The sequence below is a fragment of the Engraulis encrasicolus genome, chromosome 14 (assembly GCF_034702125.1).
Source record: "Engraulis encrasicolus isolate BLACKSEA-1 chromosome 14, IST_EnEncr_1.0, whole genome shotgun sequence".
Taxonomy (NCBI): Eukaryota; Metazoa; Chordata; class Actinopteri; order Clupeiformes; family Engraulidae; genus Engraulis; species Engraulis encrasicolus.
Window position 1 is genome coordinate 53,608,334 of NC_085870.1, and position 26,526 is coordinate 53,634,859.

The following is a 26,526-nucleotide window of genomic DNA, read 5'->3' on the forward strand; positions in this document are numbered from 1 at the left end:
TTGATTTGCATTTGTAATTTGTTAAAACTAAAGGTATTTTGCATTATTATTCAGCCATGTCCAGGCATTTGCATTTTCTTTTTTTTAAAGGCAGGATTAAACACTTAGGCCTAAATAACCAAAGATTATGCTTTTACCTCTGTTATGTATCTAACATGTCATGGTATTTCAATCTTTGTTGGTCATATTCTGCTACACATACTTTTCTCATGCTTTTGTGATGAATTGGCCTATGTAACTACAATATTATGCATAATAAGTATGTAATTATGTAATAATGATTAACGCTACACCCTTTTGGTCTCCTTGGTAGGCCCTATTCGAGTTGCAAAAGTCATTTTGACCCTGACATGGCACCCACATCAGAATAAGATAAATAAGACAAACATAAGTGTAAATACTAAGCTTAAAAAGCAATGAAATTCTCGTTTCACCGTGTATTGAATAGGGTCGCGTGGACGCACCAAAAAGTTCAGGCTCAGGATTTTTTTTTACTTTAATCCCTGCACAAGACTTCCTTCTCCAGAGATAATCCCTAGTGTCTGTTCATAGGATTTTTCCAACACATAAGGGATCAATAGCACAAAAAACACTTTCAAAACAGTCAACTGTGTTACTCAACTGTGTTACGGTCAACAGTGCAGGGGAACAAGTCGGCACTTTTTTAGGAGAAAAAACAGCAGACAAACCCATCTTCCTAGAACACAAATTATTTTATTTGTTTGTCTGTCAATATGGAGATAAATTGGCAAAAACATACTCCTCCTCAACTGTCATAGCTGATAGTAACACCATTGACGGTAACACGGCTTGACATTTCAGCCATTTTTATGGTGTTGTGCTAACTGAGGACCTCAGAAGTTCCACCACAACACCTTAATCAATTCATGTATGCTTTATCTGTGTTTTTCTACATGTGATTTCTGAATCAGATTCTTACGAATATGTTGATAACACAGTTGACAGACAATTTTCCCGCTATGAGAACATGAAAAAGAATGGATTAAATTATGGAAGGATGGAGCTCAAACCTTACCAAAAAGTCTTCCCATATCCTGCCAATGAGGTTATGACATCACGTGATGTTATTTGTATGGCCTAAGACCAAACCATTACTGATTTATGGAGGGGGTTTCAGACCGTGACACGGTTAACACAGTTTTCGTGGAAACACATAAAATGGCAAATTTCATGTATAATGGAAAGGACCGACCGTTTTGTCATATTGTGATGATTACTGTGAATCAACATTTGCAATCGTCTTGGGCAAAACAAGTTTCTTTACATGCTAATATGAAGACTGAATCTGACATGAAAACGCCCAAAACCAGTATTAAATATTCATTCTTGCTGAGGGAAATAATGCCATGTCTACACTTTCTGTATTATATGAAAGATAAATGTGTGCTAATGTCCAAAACATCATTGGATGCAGTTAATAGTTAGTGGAATTGGCAAATAAAATCCATGGACTTAAAAGCGCAGTCGAATCGTAGAATCACTCTTAAGCAAAGTGTGCAGCACAGTCAAGTGTGCTTCCTTTTCTGTCGAACACATCTAACTTGGATGCCAATAGAATCTTCATTTGGAATTAAAAATTCTCTGAAGGTCTTTCAGTTTGTCACTGAAGGAACCGCTAAATGTTTTCTGAGGAACCTAAAAAATCTCCAAGGAAGCTATGTGACAAATCAGAGAGTATCAAAAAATGCAGAGGTTTTCTTGAAGGCTCCTCTGGTTTGTCAAGTTTTTACAGTGTGTGACGAAACATAAATATCCCAATATTCCCAGAATTTTTATGGTACTCTCTTTACATGTCTTATTTACATACTTGTCTCAAAAATATCCAATCCCATATCCTGGGCCTGCTCATAATTCCTATAATAAATAATTGTAGCTTGCTACAATTGCTGAGGTTTCTGTTTACATTACTTTGCATGTGTTATTGCAATAAGCTGTCTGATTGGTTATAGCTTCGTCCATAGTAGCATCATTTTACTTAATGCTGGAAGACAAAGATAAACCAATTCTGAGGAAGCTATGTAGGCATACTGTATTTTCATCTGGGTTCTCTCAATTTCCTGGGGTGACAAACAGACTATATGTTGCTAAAACATGCAAACATTCAAGCCATGGACACACAAACGGTTTGCTGTTCTCAGCCACCTACCTGCACCAGGAGGTAGTGCCTCCTCATCTGGTAAGGCACACATAGACACACAAAAGGAGATGAGACAACAAATACATTCATGGAAAAAATAGCTGGGGTGAAACCACATGGTCTCTAAAGGGAAATTTGCACAACAGGAAGCGTGAACATAAATTTAGACAAGGTGGAGCGAAATTAGCCTGGTTCTGCCATACCATCGTACTAATTTCATCCATACGGCTTTAGAGGAAAGAAGGGTTTTTGAATATAGATTTTGTATGGCAAGGCCAGACTAAAGCTAAAATGACGTCAACATGCTACCAAAATATATCTACACAAAACAAGTCATAGGCCTAAACACAATGAGACCAGAAAGGGAAGGATCCGTGGAGTTTGCTTCGGCGGTCTCAGATGATAATGGTCACTCAGACCCATCAATTTAGCTCTTGTAAGCTTGAACACGCAAGGTCATGTTCAATAAAATATTCCAGGCAAGACATCCATTTGATACCACAAAGAAGCACAGCACTGATGATCTGTTGATGCTGTCTTGATCTTGATCTTGATCTTGAAGTCATTATGAACACTTCGCATTTAGTCACTGACATCTGTGTCATTAATGTAGCTCATGTTGAAAACAGGCATGGAATGTGACAGCAAGTTTACCAGTTATTTTCTCAATGATCTTCATGATTTTAGTAGGAACACGCACATCCAGGTAGAAGTTTGAGGAGAGGAATAATAACATCACAGCTCTCTTGGGAGATTGTATAGCTTGAGGTCTTCATAAATTATACTCTGTCTTTGAATTTTGCATTCAAATACTGATGAGCCACAAACTCTTTTCTTCTTTTGACAAAATATGCAAAAATATTTATGCTTTATCTGAGGAAAAGCACATTTTTACTTTTATTTTCAACACAGTAGTAATAGACATTTACATCAAAAAAGCTGGAGACATTGTAGTTTTGAGTATAAGGGGATTAAAATAGATGTGGTCAGGATAGTGCAGGGACATTTGGCAAAAGTTGGGCCTAAGAAGGAACAGTTTTTTTGTGTTAAATCTTAGTCTGCTGTGTAACTATGTTTTCCCTCACAGTAGTACATGGTTCTATACCATTTGATGTGTATTGCATTGTAACAAACTTTACCAGGGACCCTGCTTTGAGAACCACTGGGCTAGTGGGAATATTTTGAAAAGATGCCTCTCTTCATGTACAATTTCATTTCCTAAACATATTCCATTTTTTATTTGTGTACTTACCTGGCCCTGCTGGAGTTGGGTCTGGAAGGTTGAGCATCTTCTTTATATAGGCCAACCTCTCTCGATGTGAACACAAATATCTCCCCCTAATAAACAGAAATTGCAAACTTTGTCTCAACAGTATTCAATCCTATACAAACAGACATGAGCTCCCTGTGTGCCCCTTCTCAAGTAAGGGCATCTACAGACAGCAGGTCACAATAATTCTGACCCGCTCTACCGAAATGAGTCGCAAGTCGCAACGTTGCAGGCGGACAACTGAGGAAATACGAGGAAAATCTTTTTGTTTACATTTTTTAGCTAATTTCAAATAAATTATATTCAAAAACACTTTCCCAAAGTTTCATAATTCAGATAATTCAGTAGTCACAAAAATGCTGATGTAACTTGCCTTTGTATGTTCAATATGTGTTCGAAATGAGATGACTTTTGTGCATTTCCCTCCTATTAACGTCTACACCTTTGAAATGACAATATTTTTGCTAGTTTAACAAACCAATGGAAACACTTAAAAGTATAAGTAAATTAGTCCTTAGCCTAAATCTTCTCAGATGTCCTACCGCTATTTATATTGTTTATACAGGGCTCTAGACTAACTTTTTGCACTAGTTGCACTGGTGCGCCCAACTTTTTTTCTTGGGTACACCAGCACAAAAGTTAGGTGCACCCAAATTTCCGAACACATTACATTGCAGTTTAAAACTTTTTAAATGCTTGTTGTTGTTGTTGTTGTTGTTGTTGTTGTTGTTGTTGTTGTTATTATTATTATTATAAATAGCTGCCTGTCTATGTTCATTGATTGGCCTAAATAATTGGCTAACCACAGTAGCCTATGCATTCCTTAAAGAAATAAAAAGATAGTTTTAAACGTATTTTTCGCATGCAATATAGTTTACTACTTTTGCATTTTGGATTTATTTGTAGCCTATTTATGTTTCATTTCAGTAATAACATAAAATGGGCATATTATTGACACCAAGTCAAAATGACATGCTTAACTGGGGCATGCATGGGCATGCTTCCCCTATGTGCCCAATGTATGTAAACTGGTCTTCCTCTCCACAAGATAAAATGACGACACACTGTCAGAAATCTATTAACCCTCTAGCTACCATAACGGCCGTGAACGTCCGGCTGGATCTGTACCAGAACGGCCGCGGCCGGCAGGAATATTTTCATATGAAAATACAGCTTAACGGCCATCATCATGCAGTTTTTCCAGCTTTCAAACACTTTAGCTCAATATTACAGACCCTCCTCGATATACTTTCAGTATAAAAACTATATGTTTATATTATATTATTTTTCAGTATTTTAGATTTTATTACGAGATGCGCCGCTTTATGCGATTTGGCAATCTGCCGTCAATTCAAATGACGGCCGTCCGAGATTGGATGGCTACAAACACAACCATTCTGTTTCTACAACCAATATACACTAAATATGAGAGCTTCCAACCCTCTTCGATCTATGGTCAACAGCACATGTGTATGACTATTTAGGCTATTTTTAGATCATGTTGTTTTATTAGGCTTATGAGATGGTGTTCAACTGTGATGAGTTCTGCCATGGTCCTAAATAGCAAACACAACTGTCCAGCCGATGTCTACACGCTACATATTAAAAATGTAAACTGTCTTCGGTGTGTTTTCAGAGTCAAACCATATGTTGGTATCCAACTATCTTAGTTTCCTGGAACAACTTACAGCGACAGCTCTGCGTAACAGGCGCATCGTGAAGGAAGCGCAGCATGGAACAATTGGCTACTCATTTTGCGTGTCAGCTTTGGCAAAGCAGTCAAGGACTGTTACTACTCCACGTTGTCCTTCATAAAAATGTGCGCGAAGACGTTGAGTTGAATGCTAACTTCCAATAATAGCCTACCAACGTGGTGTTTGTAGCACTTCAATTCCGGTCAAAGTCGGTGATGCCTGGCGCGTCTTACCTGTGCCAAATTGGGAGGGGAAACTTCCTAGAGCTCCATTCATGTCCTGTCTGCTATCGCGGACACTTCTACGGTTATCCTTACACGTCTTTGGCATGGTTTAGTTCAAACATTATTAGCTAGTGTAGTCCATTACAGTTATACCGCTTGAAACCGCTTGAAAACAGGACTTTTGGGTGAACGACATTTGTTGTCGTCACATGATCATTGTTCAACTTTGACCCTGGATGGATGGATTGATAGACGGAAGGATAGATAGATAGATGGATAGAGAGATCGATAGATATATAGATAGGCCTAAATATATAGATATATAGATAGATAGGCCTAGATAATATCGGATTTTATCACATTTTTATCATTTAATCCACATCAAAGGCACTCTATGGGAATACTGAACAATTAATTATCCATAAATGATATACCATTTGAAAGTGTGTTTTCTCTACTTTAATATGAAAGTAACTTGTAATTGACACTTTTCATTTCTTTTCAAGTTATTTGACATAATTTAGAATATGACCAAAATGTCAATTTTTCCTTAGAATTCCTGGTAGGATTCCGGCCTATTCAAAAAAAATTCTGGTAGCTAGAGGGTTAAGAAGTAGCGCTGTCTGTTAGTGCCACAGACGTGTTCAGCTTTAAAGGGACACTCCACCCATTTGCATTAGGCTTTCCATTGCTAGACACCCAGTCATACTTTTGAATGGTCGTGCAACACTCTCTCAATTCCCCTTGAGACAGGAGAAGTCCATATTCACCTCTTAACACTTCCTCGTACAATGATGTAAAAATCATCATTTTGCATCATTGTAGGAGGAAGTGTAAGACAGGTGGATTTCTGTTGAGACTACAAGCCTTTTTCCCACCCTTTCAACCCCGCCCATTGGGGGTTGGACCTAAAGCGCTAACAGACCTATCACAGATCAGTGTGCCAGTGCCTTTGAAATCACTGGCATTGAGGGTCCAGTAAGTCACTGGCAGAGCTGCCTGGGTGTGGCCTGAGGGACTTTAGCATTGCACTGCATTATGGGGATTGTTTGTCACACTAAAAAGTCATTTTCTGCCTTTTCTCGGCCAAGAAGGCACCAAATTAGAAATGTATGCTACTATTCTACCACGTATATGACCCACTTTCAATGCATGTTCATGTCTCCACCGGTGGAATGCCCCTTTAAAGTGTCTGCTTAAATTGGGCACACGCCACATAATTGCTGTAGGTCGAATTCATATCAAGGCCATTTTTGTGGATAATTATTTCTGACTAAACTTCGTAAATTAAATCTCTTCATTCTCAATGTTGTAAGCTATATTGAACTTAATTATCACCACCGCGGTCTCCTTGATGCTGCATGCGGCTTAGTGGGGAGAGGGGACACTTTATCACGGCATATTGGGCGTTTTATTTATGCGATCGCTTTTTCAACTTTTCAATGCGAGATGTTTGGCAGCCAGCGGCAAACTAACTTTTACCAGCCATCGCATCTCCGCACTTCGCAATATGCAGTGCAACATGTTTTCGCCCTTGTCACTCTGTCAGGAATATATTACTTTCGTCTTTTTGGCTACGAGCTGTGGCTCAGTGTTTGGCACATTCTCCGGTTCATTCACCGAACATAATAGCGTTTGCTCCGTGTCCACGATCTTCAGATTGTTCTGTTGGTTTTAACTTCACGAAAAGTTGTAGAAAGTTCTTATCATTCTGACTCACCAAACGTTAGATTTAGCACTAGCTCCGCTGTGTTATCTTGGCTAATTGTTTACCTTTTAGTACTGGCAAGTAGAGTAGACACGCACGTGCACGCTCACACACACACTGGACCACGACCAACCAGATGAAGGTTCAGCCCTTTTAAGCTCCTTTTAAGCCATCATTATAAATCTCTACTTTCCAGCCATTTACGAGGCTCAAAGTTTCTCAATACTTCATTCCGCAGAGTCGAGTGGTTGTTGACATGTAAAACGCGGCATAGAGAACTTTGCTAGTGCACAGCTAGTTAGTAGTACAAACAGGGCCGTTTGTAGAGACTGCATCACAGAAGGTCAACAGTTACAGACACTTCACTCACTCGCTCCATGCCTGCAGTTCACCTAGAGGGCGCTGTCGTGAGAGCGAAGTCAATTCATTCCGAATGGAGTCTGCACTCACCCGTTGGCGCCCCCCAGTGTTGTATAAAATACTGAAATCTCATTCTCAAGTAAAAGTATGGGTACCCCTCCAAAAATAAAAGTGAAATGATTGAAATGTTACTTGAGTAAAAGTCTTAAAGTATCTGAAAATTCTTGTACTTAAGTATGCCAAGTACTTAAAAAAATGATCAAGTGAATGAAAACAGTAAAGTAAGTAAAGTAAAGTAAGTTAAGTAAATAAAGTAAGTACAAGTAAAAAGTAAACAAGGCAAATGCAGTTTGAAAGACATATTTTGTATTTTGGTAAACTTAAATGTACACACAACCAATCTCAGTCTAAATTTAGACCAGGTTTAGACAGAAAACAAACTTGACTACCTATTTAAAGTAACGTCCCTGTGCACAACCACTTGTCCAGGTGCTGGTGATGTGCAGTAAGAGTAATCCAAGTAAATGAAAGATGAATCACCGCACACTGGTATCTTTGCTGGTAGTTTATTTGGTGAACAACGCGTTTCGCTACTGCTTCATCAGGTTCACTCTGACATTACGCATGTCACCCAAAGGTGATAAGGGTGATTACCTGGTCACATGACCTCACCCACATTCAACTACTCCACCCATTTAAGTGCTAGACAACACCCAATACTGGTTTAGGTATGTATATTATCACATCCTACCATTTAAATTACTATACAATTCTCATGCATTTTACCAGATAAATATGCTCACATCCCTGATATGTGTATCTATAATCATATCCACATAGAGTTCATACAATGCATATCACTCCTCAGATGCAGGTTCGGGCCATAAAAAACACATGGTATCAAAGTGCAAAAGTGCTAATCCCAATGTGCAAAAAATCACAGTATAATCAAAATCCTTTCTCCTAAAAATATTAATGTCCATATTGTAGTAGGTCTCTCATCCAGTCCGACATATTCATTTTTACATGACGTATCCAACTCCTGAAGCAGGTTCATTAGTCAACAATAGTCCAAGTGACATTTACAGTGTGCAATTCAGTAGTGCATGCATGTTACAAGAATACACTGAGGTCCTGTAATTCATTTAAACCATGGGGCTCTACTGTGTTCAGTTCGTGTATCCAGTAGGCCTCTCTCTGCAAAAGTTGCTTAATTATATTGCCCCCTCTTGGTTTTTGTTGTATGCGTTCTATACCTATGAATTTCAGGGAAGCGGCTGATCCATGATTTTTTTCTTTATAGTGCCTAGCTATAGCATAATCCATGTTTCCGTTTCGTATTGCCCCTTTGTGTTCAGCAATTCTTAGTTTTAAATTACGCTTAGTTTGGCCAATGTACATCAATCCACATGGGCATTTTAACATGTATACCACATGTGTCGAGAGGCAATTGATGAACTCTTTTATGGGATATTTCTTCCCAGAGTGGGGATGACTGAATGTTTTTGTGTCAAATGTATGTGAACAATGTGCACATTTCCCACATCTGTAGTTTCCATGTATCCCTTTGGCCAGCCAAGTCTTTTTGGGGGTCTCCATGTAGGTAGAACTAACCACCATGTCTTTGATATTTCTCCCTCTTTTAAAACAGAAACGAGGTGGCAGTGATGATAGATGGTGTAGACTAGGGTCACATTTTAAGATTTGCCAGTGTTTTCTGATGATCCGCTGGACCTGCTTTGATGCAGTTGAGTATTCAGAAACAAAAGTCACTCTGTTTTCAGTGTTTTTGGGTGTGGGGTTAAGTAATGATGCTCTGTCCCTCCTGTGGGCCTTTTCTGCAGCTTGATTAATTAGCGAGTCATCATACCCCCTTTCCCTAAAGCGTTGAGACATTTCATTAGCCTTAATTCCATAATCATTCTCATCACTACATATCCTCCGTAATCTCACAAATTGTCCATATGGAATGTTTTGAATGGTATGATCAGGGTGGAAACTCGAAGCGTGCAAGATAGTATTTCTATCCGTCGTTTTTCTGTAAATAGAAGTTTCCAGTTTTTTGTCAGCATTTACAGCTATCAGCAGATCTAAAAAATGTATTTTTTCACTGTCATATTCCATGGTGAATTTCAAAGTTGGATATGTTCCATTTATATGTTCATTAAATTTAAATAAGTCATCTTCAGTACCTACAAACACCACTAGGATGTCATCAATAAATCTTTTGTACAGTAAAATGTTGTCAAAAAAAGGATTGTTGTTAAAAATGTTTCTCTCTTCCCATAAACCCATGTACAAATTGGCATAATTAGGCGATTTAAAACTAAGAATTGCTGAACACAAAGGGGCAATACGAAACGGAAACATGGATTATGCTATAGCTAGGCACTATAAAGAAAAAAATCATGGATCAGCCGCTTCCCTGAAATTCATAGGTATAGAACGCATACAACAAAAACCAAGAGGGGGCAATATAATTAAGCAAATTTTGCAGAGAGAGGCCTACTGGATACACGAACTGAACACAGTAGAACCCCATGGTTTAAATGAATTACAGGACCTCAGTGTATTCTTGTAACATGCATGCACTGCTGAATTGCACACTGTAAATGTCATTTTTTTAATGGATGGGCCTATGCCACATCAAGATTGTCACTTGGACTATTGTTGACTAATGAACCTGCTTCAGGAGTTGGATACGTCATGTAAAAATGAATATGTCGGACTGGATGAGAGACCTACTACAATATGGACATTAATATTTTTTGGAGAAAGGATTTTGATTATACTGTGATTTTTTGCACATTGGGATTAGCACTTTTGCACTTTTATATCATGTGTTTTTTATTTACTAATGGCCCGAACCTGCATCTGAGGAGTGATATGCATTGTATGAACTCTATCAGAGACGGTCTTATACGAGACGAATCACTCATGAAACCTTCCATAGGAATGAACGAGAGCATTTGGCTACGCGAACATGGCGTTTGCCGGTGTCACTCCCACCTGTCCGGTAACGAGAGCCAATTGCTTGCTGAGCTGCGCTGTCACTTATCCAATCGTCTCGACGCCTCGACGCAAGTGCAAACGTAAACCTTTACGACTGCTCGTACCTAATCGGTTTGTTTGTTGGCGGCCATGTGGTTTTATTTGCCGTCCGTGGAAACTTCATTGTGACTTGGGCAGAGAGCGCAACTCGACCATTAATCACCTTTCTGCGCCCATCCAAAATGCAGGTGCAAGACAAAGGGACAGATATAATCACGGAAACAAAAACGGCCGTGTGCATACATGTGCACACCCGTTGTGTTTTTTCTTATGGTTGAAAACAAATAAGTAAGAAAAAGCAAAACGGGAGCAAGTCTGCAAGACATTCAACTTTGATCAGTTTAGCTTTTTTTTTCTTATATTTCTCACCGTTGGTCATAGCTATTATCAGTTTAGGCAACAACATGATATCACAGTTTAAAACACCAATTTTGAGGCAGGCTAGCCTACATCATTAATTTATTCAATAGCCTATTTTTTATTACTGATGAGCAGGGACGACAATTGTGCTTACTGCTTTGGCTATCAGAAAATAAATCCAGTGTCTTTTCTGTACGATGACCGGAGAATGGATGCCCGTTTGACAGCCGACCGGAAGAGGTGAAGTCCACGCAACATGCTCCCACCTGCCGCAAAACAGAACGTTGTCGTGGAATGTGGCGCATGCGCAGATCAAAAATAGCATAAAGAAAAACGCTGTTTTAAAGTGTTACTTTCATGTTTCGGTCATTCTAAGACTGCCATTAATCCCAGTTTTTCATTGTGATTCCAACCATATGAGTTGTGTATCGCTGTGTTGTCCCACTGTCACTCAACATTATTTCCCCCATTCATTCTTATATACCCCATCACTGACTAATCTCAAATAGTCAGTTTGAGGCGTAGCCAAGATGGCCGCCGAGCGATGGGACTTATGGGAACAGACTTTGACTCTATGTGGATATGATTATAGATACACATATCAGGGATGTGAGCATATTTATCTGGTAAAATGCATGAGAATTGTATAGTAATTTAAATGGTAGGATGTGATAATATACATACCTAAACCAGTATTGGGTGTTGTCTAGCACTTAAATGGGTGGAGTAGTTGAATGTGGGTGAGGTCATGTGACCAGGTAATCACCCTTATCACCTTTGGGTGACATGCGTAATGTCAGAGTGAACCTGATGAAGCAGTAGCGAAACGCGTTGTTCACCAAATAAACTACCAGTAAAGATACCAGTGTGCTGTGATTCATCTTTCATTTACTTGACTACCTATTTGTTGCAGTGGGTGGGGTCAAAATACAGTTGTTTTCCCTTTTCTCTCTCTTTTTTTGTAACTAGTAACTAAACTGAACATTGAAAATGTAGTGGAGTAAAAGTATGTGATTTTGTTCGGAAGTATAGTGAGGTAAAAGTGAAAGTCATCCACAGAAATTGTACTTGAGAAAAGTACAAAGTACTCCAAAATGTACTTAAGTACAGTAGTGAAGTATTTTTACTTAGTTACTATACAACACTGGCGCCCCTAGAGTGCAGTACCACCTGGAAATATGGTGAGTGAAGTGTCTGTACTGTAGACCTTCTGGCGCCTGGAATATACACTCTATTTATAGACCTTAAAAATCCCTACACTTTCTCACAGGATGCATTGTCTGTGCCTCTGTGATATTGCTAATGTGTCCCAAACCTACAACTAATTGACCGTGAAGCAACCAGTCCTTTCTAGTGCAGTATGCCTTGTACACACGTCCAAGGGGGATTAGCCTCCTATGTCTTCAGCCTTGTTGGAGGTGTCAGGACATGCTAATGTCAGTCACAGCCGCTTTAAATGCACATTTACACGGTTTCAAACATTTCCCATGCTGTGGGCCCTGCAAGCAGACACCAATCAGGCCGACCGGGGTGTGAGTTAGAGTGTGATCATCTGGTGTGATCATGGGCCATGGAACGTGACATGGCAAGGATTAATGTTGTTATTTATACTAGGACTCACCATGGCCCAGACATGGCTGGGCCAGATCACTGGCTGAGATGGAGGACATGTAGGGTGACCAGCTGTCCGGACTTCGGCCGGACAACCCCACCCCTTAACTTTCTAACCTAGCGTCCTCGCGCCGTACCCATTGCTTTGACTTGCCGCCTCCCCGCCTCCATGGAGAAAACAGTGAAGTCGGCATTCTAAACTGTAGGCAGAAATCAGGGAACAGCGCTCCCATCTTACCTCAGACTAACTCAGCTGCCAACAACAGTTTTACTTGTAAAACAAGATTTGTTTGGGAAGGATTTTCGCATTTCATTACCTCACTCTGATAAAGGAGTCATCGGTAGGCTAACACTAACTTAATGTTATATCAGAGACGGCAGGTTGGTCAGGAGAGTGTTTATCAGCTGTGTTTTAAAATGAGAGGCAAACCGCTTCTGTCAACCTTTTCTTTCCCCATGCAGACGCTGGATAACCATAGCAACAACACGAGCTCAAAATACAGACAGAGCGCCCGCAGAAAGACGCTTTCTTTGCCCTGTTTGTAAAGTTGTGAGAGCCCTCGTTATTAGGCATTTAACGGACAAACGAAGTTGCACTATGCGTTGCCACCAGTGCAGGAAAAAATAGGAAACAGACAGTAGACAATAGTTACCTTATTTAACTTTCATACAGTCAGTTAATGCACTTCATATAGGGCTATGGACTGCAATTCACACTAATTGCACAGAGATTTCCCCAACATAAGGCGACAGCAATACAGTTAATTCGCTGTTCAAAGTCTGGAGTTAAATCTGGAGTAACATGGCGGCCGCAGATATCGGAAACGCGACCGACTGTCAAGGTCGGTCGCATCTCGAGGCCATAAGCAAAAGGCCAGGAGGAGAGGAAAGACAAAGAGAGGGACACACGGACATCGTGAACAGGTCATAAAAACGGACCGATGGCCACCCTAAGGACATGTTAAGGTTGAGGAGGTAGTTATCCGTCTTACAGAATATGTGTCTGTACGTTTGTGTTAGTCTCTGCTATGTCAGATCATTGCAGATTTGTCCGTTGACAGACCACAAGATGGCCCACGGTACTACACCCTGAGTGTTTGCTCAGCCTCTTTGGTGTTAGCCTGTCACTCAGTCACTCTATTTCAGGAAAGTTGTAAAGCGTTCCTCTTTGTAGATGGGTTGGACATAATCAAAGGAATTAATCAACAGTCTTGTTATCATTGACCTCATGCTAAGACTCATGCCTAGTCTTTGAAGTAATCGATGCCAAAGTGGATTGTGCTCTAAGAATAGTTGAGTGCATAATGTTGTTGGTAGGCGATGTTAAGTGCATCACCCAGCTAGTTAGACCTTGTGAGTGTAAACAAGGAATGTGAAACTCAATCTCAGTAGTGATGTTTTTCTAAGTACTCTGTGGAGCTGACTTAAGTGTGCCAGTTCACAACCTGGCTCCAATACCAGTTGTAGGACTACAGCGGTACATCTTCCACAAGAATCTGATGCTGACATGCTGAAAGTAAATCACATGCTGTTTCACCTGTCCTTGTAAGGTCCTACTGAAGCGTATCAGAGAAAATAATAAACTGTTAAAAACTCAAGTACACAAGTACACATTAGCTTAGCATCTTTTTGACTTTACTTTTTAACTCATTTAAGGGTGAAGTATGAACATGAGGTAAGGTTAATGCTGTGGGCCATCAGCCCACAAAAGGCACCCGGGCCGATGGCATGTAAAGCTGTGTGCTATAGGACTCTGCAGACCAGCTGGTGGGGGTCTTTACCAAGATCTTCAAAGTCCCTCTCCCAGAGCACCGTACCATCCTGTCTAAAGTCCTCTATATAGACATCACCTCCCTCAAAGACTGTCGGCCGGTATGGAATCAAATCGAATTGTATCATATCATGGGGCATTCTTAAGTATTAAAATAATCAAATTGCTGCCTTAAGAAAACGATATCAAATCGTATCGCCATGAAGGCTGTGGTTTACAACCCTATCGGCCAGTAGCACTCACTCATGTTGTTGTGAAATGCTTTGAAAAACTGGTCCGGATGCAGATTCTGTCAATCATCTGCTGATGACAACGCAGTAGTTGGGCTTATTTCAAGGATGGATGAGTCTTACTACATAGATGTTGTGGTGCAGAGCCAAACTGCACCTGAACACTGCCAAGAGCAAGGAGCGGGTTGTGGATTTCAGGAGGAAGAGGACCTGGCTCTCACGCCGACCCTTCGTGCTTCATGCATCTTCGTTAAACTTTGTGAGCTCACACTTGGGTCTGGAAATCTTAGATGAGCCCGAAGGGCTTACAGCCTCTCCAGTCTGTCAGCCTGTCCAATCAGAATTGCGGGGCGGGATCGCGGGATGGGGTATATACAAGTCAGTACTTGAAGTAGTACTGATTTTAAAAAAGCCATGTGAATTCTACAATTAGGTTCGAGCTGTTTTGAACACACCCACGCCTTTCCAGAGCTAAGCCATTGACAATATTCCAGATGGTTGGTAACCATCGCTTGAGAACCAGGTTAGAAGAGGACTGCCATCCAGCCACTAGTGATTGCGGGTGTGTGTGTGGAGAGAGTGTCAGACTTCCGCTTTCTGGGAGTTAACATCAGGGAGGAACTGACCTGGGGCGTTAACACAATTGGCACAGAAGGCACAGCAAGGACTTTATTTTCTCAGAATACTCAGGAAAAACAATATCTGTCAGTGGAGAGTATACTGACATAGTACCTTTGTGTGTGGTTCCCAGGCTGCACTGTGGTACTGGAAAGACCTCCAGAACATCATCGGCTGCCCTCTTCCCTGAAGGGCATTTACAGCAAACGCTGCCTAAAAAAGGCCATTTCCATTCTAAGAGACAAATCACACCCAGGCCACAACCTGTTTAAGCTCCTGCCATCCGGCAGTAGATATAAGTGTTCCCCCCTGATCCCCACAGCATCAGTGTTAAACCAAGTTGACACATGTACTGTGTTTGAGGCTTCACAAGATCCTTAGCAGTCCTCAAATGGTGGAGGAAGGGGGGTGCGTTTTACGTCTCTATCTCCCTCCTGTGGTGTTTGATAGGTCACATGCCTCATGAAACTAGACATCATATGGACCACATATCACCCTGTCAATCAGTTTTCCTTATTGGAAGTTACCTCCGCAAAATTCTAATGGGATTGCAACATTGAGCAAATGCTTTTATATATAGAGCCGTGAGTATGGCGACTACCGAACCTAATGAGCAGGGACGCTGAAATGTTAAGTCTCGTAAATTAACATGGCTGATATTGTTGAAACTACGGCCGATACAGGGGTTGTTATGCACAGCTTTGAAAGACGCTAATGTTTACGAAAACAATCACTGATCTTTAAGTTGGCTGATGGTGGGGGTGGGATATGTGGAGTGGTATTATGTAGAGTGGTATGGCAGTTTGCTGAGTTTAAATCCATGAGTAAGGCATCTAACTGTCTGTTGGGTTTGACAGGTTTTTGGCTACTACGTTGGATGCATTGCACAAGGCTTCCTACAAAATGAGTGAGGGTGAGTAGTGTCAGTTCATGATAAAAGGGACTGGAATGATTTAGTGTCAGATTAGTGTAGACTTCCACCTCTCACAATATGCCTCTTAATTCTAACAACTTGAAATAATGACAGCTGCTTGGCAACAGTTCGAGGAAGAACTCTTATCTGTTTGCAAGTACTCAGCAATTACTGTACATGTTTAGATTTACCCAGTAATACCCCACCTGTTCCTAGATACCCAATGATGTATCTGTTCTGTCCTACTACATAAAATTGCTACTTTGCAAATGTAATGGGTGTGGCGATCCTTTTCTTTATATCTATCTATCTATCTATCTATCTATCTATCTATCTATCTATCTATCTATCTATCTATCTATCTATCTATCTATCTATCTATCTATCTATCTATCTATCTATCTATCTATCGCATATTGTGTTATTATGTTACACATATACAATATACATACAGAAGATAAGGATTTATTCCCCTTTTTTGTTTTTTTTAACCAAAAAATTAAACAAAAGGGTATCACATATACATCATAATATGATGTTTGGAACGCTTCATACTTCCAAACACATTTGGGGTTATTTAAGGTTTCTTGCTGTTGCTAAGTTCAAGTGGTTGTATTTACTTTGGTAGTCTTTTAAAGTGCCACATCATAAACATCTTTTCTTACAGCAGGTGTGATGTTTATTTGTAATAATGTAATCCATTAAAATGCTCAATTTCTATCAAAACATCATCTCTGAAATGACAGTTATCCATCATTCTAGATGCTTGTTGGACTATGTCTGTTCATGTAATGGCACGAAAGGCATCATAAGTCACTCACCTCTGTGTCGCTAGGCTCTCGCTTCTTCCGTTCTTTCTTCTTCAGTGCTGGGGTCGCTATCTCCAGGATTGTGATACTGCCTGCCCCCTTTTGTTAAGCAATAAAACATTTTCGCACCGAAAGGAAACCCTACCTTCGTGCAGTTAGCATCCATCAGCTGTCACATCGTGACTTTTATTTAAGTTTCACAGAGAGATGGGGTGGGTGTGAGGCCCAGCCCACAGACTGAAGCGCACAGACGACAGATCTGTAGCAAATCAGTAGTGCACTATGTATCATGTTGTTTCGTGCTCTATTGTCGGATTTGTATTGCTTTTCCTCTCTACGTTGTTTTTTTGTTTATAATCATCAGCTTTTTTCATTCCATTTCCCCCCTCAATTAAACATTGAACAACAGTGCATCAACTTTATAGTATGCTAAGTGTTAAGTGAAAAAAAATCTGTTTTTGTGTTAACATAATTCTACCACAGTTCTGTAATCTACCATGAATGCCTTTCATTGGTTTACATATATTTTTTCCTCAGTAAATACTGTGAGCAGAGGTCGCTGCTGTGTTGGCTTTGAGGGGGACCTTTCTAAATAAATTTAGGAACTCTGGCAATATGATCATACCAATGTAAAATTTATTGTATAGTTAATCTGAAGGACGCCTTCAGTGGCATTTACTGCGTGTCTGCGGTGTTGGCTGGTTAGCTGTAATGCCTCTCACTGGCAGCCTGTTCTCAGACAGCTCATGCACAGCTGTAGACTGACGTACATTGGTCAGTTTGAACTTCTAACCTAAATGTCGTGTTATAGGTATAGCAATGTCAACAGTTTTTAATTAACTTTTTAGTAGAGTCTCGGATGCTTCAGGCGTTCTTTTTAGCCTGAATATAATAATTTTGAAATTGATATATTGAGACGCAAGACTGTTGTCTTACTTCAAACGTTGCTGATGCCATTGACGCCCATAGAATTTTTATAATTTTTAAAAGTTTTTATCTTAAAAAGGTATCATCATTAAAGCCCAAAGTGTGTGCACCTCTATTCTTTTTACTTCAAATACCCAACAAACATGGATTGGAAGAGAGGCCAACGAGGACTGGCCACCACATTTCTGATTGTTGCTGAGTGGATTGATAAGTGCCAGTGGTCGGGAGAGCTGCACCTGAATTGGACAAATAAAAACTCGACCCTTGACTTATGCTGCATTCCCCAGAGGTAGGAGCTTCCTAGTAGGCAACAAGAAGGCAGCTACCTCCCACTTGAAAGCGTTCCAACCAGCAAGTCAAACAAACTACAAACATGGAGGGACAAAAACTACATATCCATTTCTCAAAGATGTCAGCAATGTAAACAACATCATGTGTTATTTTCATTTAGCCGCATTTCATCTTTGAAATACGCAATGTCAATATAACTACACCTAAGAAAAGTTAACAGGCTGTTTTGCAACCGTTAACCTGTCTGAATCAACTTTATTTGTCCATAGAATGGTGATGTGCAACATAAACTATTCCTAACACTGTGCGCTGCCATTGCTGTGATGACATCACGATAGTCAATGGGGCGAAGTCGGTTTGCTTCGCTTTTGCCCCAGCTCGCGACTTGAACATTCCGCTTCAACAGGCGTTCCAATGCATTTCAGCAAGTAGGAGGTCAGAAACATCCCATCTCCCAACCCTGGGGAATGCACCATTAGGCCCTAAGTGGGAAGGTCTTACCATCCCAGGGCCGCTGTCCAGTAAATCTGCATTTGTCATGTGTGGTATGCCAAGAACTTCTATAAAGCAGCAATTAAACTGTACACAGCCAGGGTGGCAAAGGGAAAGTGCAGAGTCAAAGTATGCAATTACAATGCTGAGGAATGCTACGAGGGTTTATTGTTCTGTCCACAGTAGAGCACGACACAGGAGTGGATTTCACTCCCGTCCCATCCCGGGCTGGAGGTAAAAAAAACAAAGCCCATCCCGACCACTCCTGCACGTGTCTCCCAAACCCGCCCAATCCCACTCAAAATCAATCCCACTCCCATCCACTCCCATTTGTCTTGTTTTGTCAAAAAAAAACATAAATTATGAAAATATAAGTGACCCGCAGTAATTCACGCTGTCCTCTCTCATAGCCTACACACACGTCGTCTCCAGGGTGAAGCTGTGTAACAATGGACAGTTGTAGGCTACATTTGGTTGTTTCAAATATGATAAAAATCATCATCTATTTTTGGTATTTCCGCTCCTGCCTGCTCCCGTTAATTTCTATTCCCGCTCCTCCCTGCTTCCATTCATCTTTATTCCCATTCCTGCACGCTCCAGGTCATCTTTAACATTTTGACTCCCATCCCACTGGAATTTTCAGAAAAATGTCATCCTCTCTAGCCCACAGTAAGTGTTGGGCTTGTCTTTTTGGACTTGGCTTCCTCTTTTCATATCAGAGCATGTGAACGGAGCGGAGCGAGTGGGGGAGCAGAGCAGAGCGGGAGAAATATGGTTAGAGCGCCGAGCGGTTAGGAATTTTAAGGCCGTAGAGAGGATTTCCCTCCGCTCCAGTTTGCTCCGATGTTCTCACAACGTCAATTAAAGATGTTGGATTATAAAACGGCATGTTCCTTATTTAGTAATGTGTGTTTATATATTTAAGAAGACTAAAATTGAAATATTTGGGAGCAGAAGTCTAGTTGAGGAGGGACAGACAGGAGTCGAGCAGCAGATGACCACTCGCTTCCGCTGCCCATTGCCTTGCGACTTGCACACTCGTGGTAAAAACGAAACTGAAGCGGTGATCCGAGCCATAGGGGATTCGCTGCTACCAACAACTCAGTAGGATTCGTCTCTAACCGAGTTGCCGACGGCGCCACTGTTGTGAGTGACTAGGCGACTCGGGCGAGGAGCAAGAGTCACAGCAGTGGCCTGTACACTGTAACGCAGTGATAGTGGTAGAGTCACGTCTGTATAATTTCCCTAAGAGTTCAGACTGAGATGTAAAAGCGTTGGTAGAGCACTGTTAACATTTAGAAATGTAGTAGACCTCAACAGAGTCGGATAAGCACACTCCTATCTTGGAGTGGGGATCCACGACTCAATTGGCCACAAGAGTCAGGATGGATCAAACAGGCTCGATCAATAACGAGACGGGAGTTGGTTCCGTTTCACTCAGTGAGTGTTTGTGACTGAACAATATGCTAGAGAGATTAGAGAATGGCTCTAGTAGTCAACTAAAGAGAGATATATATATATTCCGGTTTCATAATTTCTCTCACGACTGAGGTGCAAGAGCGCTGTAACTGCCATTTTGTTTAATGAAAGGCCACTTGGCGGATCAATGCATGCCAGCCACCGGTCTGTCCGGATGAGGTCTTTATCCGGCTCGGCAAACGTATCTCTACGTATATCTACGTAACTCTAGTTCTGAAGCACTGAGAAGCTTCTTCAAAAATAAAATCACCACAAAAAAACCTTTTAAAGGCGATTTCTGAGTTTCAACCTCAGGGACATGTGTCTATGTTTGAAATTCAGACACATACTACAAGCGGTACACACGGCAATAACAAATGATGTCCACCAATGATGTCATCCGTCATCAGCAATTGAAATAGCAAAGGTGGAGGATCTTCCAATCACTTTTCTGTTGGTGAAACCAGTCCTATTTTGGATGTGTAACACTGTGACCTTTGCACACAGCGTATTGCCATTGGAATTACTGTTGCCCTCGGCCACGATTTATTGATGGGCTTAGGGTGATATTTTGGGATGCGCAATGAAAATGTACACTTCACATTGGTCTGTTAACTGTCCTGCGTTGGGTAAGGCAAGCATTCATTGAGTCAGGAATCTTCAGGTTACTGGAGCAGCAGAGGACAGGGACCATGCTGGGCGGGGGGCTATTAATATGAAACAATGACGTGCTACATCTGACGTGCCAGAGAGGCTGTCTGTTCTGTGGATCATCCTTGACTCCCCACCCAGTGATGCAGGGGAAATGCAGGACTTGGGTTATACAACTGGATTGGGTTATTCCTTGAAAATTCACCATTGAAGTGTTCAGGATGGTGAGTTCTGTAGCCGCCTTCTTGGTACCTTTTCCGTAAATGAGTGAGTGTATACAGGCAAAGCATTTTCTCTCCCCCAGGACTGCTTGTAATACAGTTAAGTGTCCAGTGGTATTTGTGGTATGTGAGTGGTATGATATGCTAATGTAGAACTTTTGAAAATGTTGAAATTCTTTATAAAACAATGTTCCACATATATTTTTCTTGACAAAAAAGCCATTGTTTATTTCAATTCATTTAAATAAATTAGTGTAAGTAAATTAGAGGAAATATTTCTAGGAAAGTTTAAGTCTAACATCACATAGCAAAGACAATTGCAAACACACAATGTTTTATTTGTAATACACAATTTCTCTAGAGAATTTCTGTAATGGCCGTCATGACACATCCCCGATGCAGGTGTACTGATAATGTGTTTAATCTGAGAGAAAGGAAGAAAAACAGGGAAAAGAACAAACATATGGTGGTTACATTTGATTGCTTAAAAAAACGTTTTCTTTATCGTTGTAGTTATTGTTTCTCAGTAGGCTATGTACAGTATATTGGTATACATTTGTACTTTTTTCTCCTGTGTTTTTTGATCTGTGCTTATCTTTTCTATGAATAATCACATGGTACTGTTGACACTTTGGTTAAGTTATTTCAGAACCAGGTTATATTTACCATAATGTTTCCATTCACCCTTGTTCGTTGTTACAGCCTAGCCTTAGTTGGACATGTAGTTCAGTGCTTGACACTAACTATTTTGCTCACCAGCCATTTTGGCTAGTGGTTTCCCTGACTCACTAGCCATTCGGCCTCCTCACTAGCTTTAATTTTCTTAACTATCACGACATCTGTAATGCCGCCTAATATGATTGGCTATAGCATACCGTAGGCCTATTGATAAGACCTATTTGATATAATATGATACAATACAATACAGTACAATATAATATAATATACTGTATGTAGGCCTGTCACGATATTCAATAAGTTATTTGCGTGATGTTTTGTTTTCACTCTCCCTTTCTCTACCGTAGCCTGAAGACTAGATACTGATAGGCGCGTTATAGGCCAACACAGCGCAATGACGTTAACATATTGGTGTAATTTTAAGTTTCAGTGCAGTTCCAGTTGAAATAAAGTCTATTGATCTGGCTACTTGCGTCTTTGAAATAGAACGCGAGTGTTCCCGCGCATCGCTTTCAAGCCTCGGCAAAGAATCAACGCCAGAGATTCTAGGAGTGCAATATTCTTCCAGTCTCAGTCATTTGCAACGTTCGTCAGACAGGGGATTGAACGGCTCCGACAAGGAAGCAAGTGTTAGGCCTAATTTTGAAACATGTTCAGCAACCCAATATCCACGACGAAGGTGTGTTTGTGCAATCATGAAGTAGTGGTTCCGTCGTGCCAATCTTGCTCTGACGTTGTTATTTTAAACTTCGCAGAGTTTCCCCTCTTCTTTCACTAAGCCCACCCCCGACGTTCATTGTCTGTTCTTTTTGTGATGTTCGCTATATTTCTTGTTTATTTAGGCCTAACAACACGAGTAGGCAGTTGGCAAGCAAATCATGAAGATCGGATTTGTTAATTTAAATCAGTCACACCGGGAGAATTTTAACGGGTGAGCGTGCGCGCTACAGGGGAAAAATGCTGAAGTATCTAAACAGAGGCGCAAGGCTACTGTTGTTTACTGATGAGAATCGATGTATGGGCAATCATCAAGGAGTTTAAAGTACGGAGAATTGCAACTTGTGCCAGTCGAGGGTATTGGAGAGAGAGACAGAGAGAGCGCAGCCTGAACTTGTACGTCTGTTCATGCTCTTTTGCTTTATGATGTTGAAATGCCTTTAACAGGGCTGATTTTGATTTTGACAGAAAATTAGCTAGTAACGAGCATTTTGTTGAAATAAGCTATTTAAGTAATAATTAGTGAAATAACAATAGCCCACCAATAGTAGGTTATTTTACATCACACCATGGGCCTAGCCCATCAGTGTGCTTGAGAAAGAGAAATAAAAAAAATATTATTGAAAGTAAGACTATATAACTTGCCCTAATAGGCTAATAAATACAAAAAAGAGCCTATTTAGAACCTTTTGTGCTCTATGAGGATGTAATTAAAACCCATCTATCTAATATCCCCCGCCGTGATGCTTTTAAAATGTGAAAGGGTGTAGTCACATTTTTATTGCATTTTTATCCCATTGTCATTACATTGTTTGTTGCTCTCGCTACCATTTAAAAAAATATTATCTATTATCGCAATAATTTCTTGGCCAATTTATCGTCCAGCAAAATTTGTTATCGCTACAGGCCTACTTGTTACACTCCAAATTTTTACCCGCATTTTGCGCACTGGCGCCCATCAGTGTTGAGCCCTGATGTAGTTATATATGACACTTGGATGAGCCCTCACCTTTGACGCAAACCTTAGTGGAACACTCTGCCTTGCCGTACATGTTGTTGGCCACGACCCTGTACTCTCCAGCGTCATCGTGAGTAACTCTGAGAATGTACATGGAGCAGATGCCGTGGGCATTTGTGATGTAGTAGTTTTGATTGCTGTTGATGCAGATGTCGTTCAGGTACCAGGAGATATGTGGTGTCGGGCTGCCACGGATCGCACATGTCATGTAGCATTTGTAGCCTTTTGGTGGTGTGTGAACTTTCAAGGGGACCAGGATGGATGGAGGCCGCTCTAAAGACACCAACCCAGCCATTTTGTTTGTTGATGTTTGAACTAAATGGTGAAAGAAGAAGAGGACATGTCAAGTCAGATGATGTAAGATTATTATTTACTTTTATATATTTTTTACTAGCACTATCACACGTTATGACAAATGTTACAGCGCCCAATATAACGTCATAACACGTCATCGCTAACTGACATAAGGCATGCACTGTATAGTATGAATAACAACATGCTCAATTCCCCCTCCCATATTTGTTATACATTTTATTACATTTAAACACTTAGGGTTTTCTTTTACAGTACCTTAAGACATGTAAAAGTTTTTATCATTTACCTAACATGTTTCGACGGTGTTACTTCCGTCTTCATCAGAGGGTCACTGTGATGTTGATGAGTGACGTGCTTTAAAAACAGCTGATGTTGTAGAGGTGTGACCAACCTGTCATTATAGGCAGGGAGGTCACACCTTTACAACAACATCAGCTGTTTTTAAAGCACGTCACTCATCAACATCACAGTGACCCTCTGATGAAGACGGAAGTAACACCGTCGAAACATGTCAGGTAAAATATAAAAACTTTTACATGTCTTAATTCAAAAGGAAACCCTAAGTGTTTAAGTTAAACAGTTAGACATAATGAACGTAATACATACATTTTATTACATATTTACCTTTCAAGCTGTTGACTCCCCAGGTGGGCGAGTTTGATGGATCTGACAGACCCATGTCATTCTTGGCAAATACCCGGAAATGATACTCCCTCCCAGAGTGTATGTTTGCGGTAAATGTGTGACAGAAGAGGCGGTCTGCTATTGTGCGCCAAACTCTGGTGTTTGACTCGTTTTCTGCAATCGTGTAGTGCAGACGGTCATCCAGCTCCTCATCAGGAGATGGTGCCCAGTTGATGATTAGCTTTCCGTGAACAAGTTGCTCTAATTCCACTGGGCCTGGTTGTTTAGGCATATCTACAGTAAAAGATGAGCAAGGAGAGTGTGGACAAGATAGGGTTAGAGTGAGTTTTTGCCTGTTTGTGAGGTGAGTATTTTTTCCCAAGCAGCAGCATCACTAACGCCAGTTAAGGAAAGTAAATGGTAAATGTCTTAATAGAATATTTCCATGGCTTTGTGAACATGAAATGACTGTATAAGACACCCGTTGTTGTACTATATCCAGATGCATGTGACAAAAACTGAAACCTTCTAGTAGATCTCACCTGTAACTCTGACTTCAATTTCAAAATTAGCAGAGCCACTGGAGTTTTTGGCTGTAATGGTGTAGAATCCAGAATCTGATCGTTTTGATGAAGGAATGACCAGCGTAGAGCACCCATCGACATTGATGATGTTGACCCATGGGGACACTGGCTCTTCCTCTTTCAACCAGGTGATTTCAGGTTGAGGCTCACCCTGTGAAATGAAGAATTGGGGTTGTGGGTGTATTTGGCAATCACACAAGAAGTAGGACGGACAAGTTGAAGTTGCAGAAGAAATGCAGGGTGGAGCCATTGACCTTCGTTTTAGATGCACCATGTGCAGGAGAGTGCTGTGTGCACTGTTATAGACTATTATTTTTGCATTTGGCAATAGGAAAATTTATAATGCATCTTGATTACTTATAATTGATCCTTTTTGGTATTAGGCACTGTGTACCCACAATTTCATTCATGTGGCACAATGTACATTGTCGCTGTTTCTGAAAGTCAAATGAATACGCCTTGGATTGTCACAGCCTTGAAGTCATACACTTCAAGACAAGGCTCAACACCTCACGAGCATTTCAAACAATCAAGAATGGAACAGACTTTGAAGCCTGGAAGGGAATATTATAGCAGTTCCATTTTGGCCACTACACACTTATTTAACTGTAAACATGATCGCTGGGCAGTATTTCTGTTGTGGTGCAAATTGAAAACTAGAAGAAAAGGACATTGATACAATAACTGTACACAAATTGCCCATACTCAAAAGCTCTAAAAAGCAACACAAGCGTAATAACCACAAACAATGACTCAACTTGTCTTGAGTGTGTTGATCCAAGTTGTGCTCAACTTGTAAACAGCAACATACCACAGTTGTATGTGTAAACTTACATGACTTTCCCACACCCATAATAAAAATCCTAGTGCAAGGGTGTGGAATGAAAACTTTTGAGGCACTCTGAATTGAATTCAAAGAAATAAAATTATATTTTTCAAAGCCTTTTAGACAAGGACAATTGCGCCTGTAAACAACAAAATATTTATCTGAAATGTCTTTCGTTGGGTCCTGAAGACGCAGTAATCTCTGATGTAAAGGTTTATGGGACATGAACATGTTATAGCCTTTTAGTCGTGTATACGGAGACGCAACCTGAGTTGTCTTCAAAACTCCACATTCTGGAAGGACTCTTCAGATTTTTGCATCGTTAGCAGGGTTGTCGTGTAAATTAAAGGCCTTTTGATTAAATGTTTAGACATTTTGCCTCGCAATGGTACTCATAGTATAAAAGGCCTCAAAACTTGGATAAGTGACCCAGTGAAGCATTTTTCTCTCTTTTTAAGATTGTGGGACATCACTTTGGAACAGTACTTGGCGAGTCACAATGACGTGGGATCCTCGAAAATTGTACCTTACTCATACTAGCATAAGCAGAACACTTCCCTTTGAGAAACCAGTGCCGCTAGTCTTTGAATGTGAATGTGAATGGGTGAATACATATAAGCATACATTGAAAAGTGTTTTGAGTGCTCGAAGGAGTGGAGCATCACTACATAAATGCAGTCTATTTGCCATTTATTGCTAATGGCAATTGTTGCAAGCACTGTAGAAAGGTGTGTCCCTTGGTGTTTGCATTTTCACATTCAAAGAAGTCAAATGATAAATAACTTGGTTCCTTTCTATGTAGTGCAGCAATCTTGTTCTTACCTCAAAATCCATCTTGATTCTCACTGCATTTCCTGCCCTTATGACCAGGAAGTCCTCTGGATTAATGAAACGAGGTTTCACTGGAGGGAAAAACATGTGGAATGTGGGAAGAAATTATGAATTTA

The 26,526-nt window shown here is 40.6% G+C and overlaps 2 protein-coding genes and 1 long non-coding RNA gene across 12 annotated transcripts in view; 1 reads left to right on the plus strand and 2 right to left on the minus strand.

Moving 5' to 3' along the window:
- Positions 1 to 16,874, minus strand: part of LOC134462893 (immunoglobulin-like and fibronectin type III domain-containing protein 1) — a 62,227-nt gene extending 45,353 nt beyond the window's left edge. The window contains exons 1-3 of one of the 2 annotated variants that reach the window (XM_063216134.1): positions 16,790 to 16,874; positions 3,411 to 3,496; positions 2,168 to 2,194 (exon numbers count right to left, since the gene is read on the minus strand). In XM_063216134.1, coding sequence (XP_063072204.1) covers positions 2,168 to 2,194; positions 3,411 to 3,447 — 64 coding nt within the window. In that variant the 5' untranslated portion in view covers positions 3,448 to 3,496; positions 16,790 to 16,874. The remainder of the gene's footprint in view (positions 1 to 2,167; positions 2,195 to 3,410; positions 3,497 to 16,789) is intronic. The other variant, XM_063216135.1, reaches the window with a different exon arrangement.
- A 3,387-nt stretch (positions 16,875 to 20,261) lies between these two features.
- LOC134462898 (uncharacterized) overlaps positions 20,262 to 26,526 on the plus strand; it is a 122,184-nt gene continuing 115,919 nt past the window's right edge. For all 3 annotated transcript variants that reach the window (XR_010037601.1, XR_010037602.1, XR_010037603.1), the window contains exon 1: positions 20,262 to 20,820. This is a non-coding gene — a long non-coding RNA (uncharacterized LOC134462898). The remainder of the gene's footprint in view (positions 20,821 to 26,526) is intronic.
- Positions 21,017 to 26,526, minus strand: part of LOC134462896 (immunoglobulin-like and fibronectin type III domain-containing protein 1) — a 33,417-nt gene continuing 27,907 nt past the window's right edge. For all 7 annotated transcript variants that reach the window (XM_063216143.1, XM_063216144.1, XM_063216145.1 and 4 more), the window contains 5 exons: positions 26,402 to 26,481; positions 24,712 to 24,904; positions 24,170 to 24,463; positions 23,222 to 23,545; positions 21,017 to 21,241 (listed from right to left, as the gene is read on the minus strand). In XM_063216143.1, coding sequence (XP_063072213.1) covers positions 21,237 to 21,241; positions 23,222 to 23,545; positions 24,170 to 24,463; positions 24,712 to 24,904; positions 26,402 to 26,481 — 896 coding nt within the window. In that variant the 3' untranslated portion in view covers positions 21,017 to 21,236. The remainder of the gene's footprint in view (positions 21,242 to 23,221; positions 23,546 to 24,169; positions 24,464 to 24,711; positions 24,905 to 26,401; positions 26,482 to 26,526) is intronic.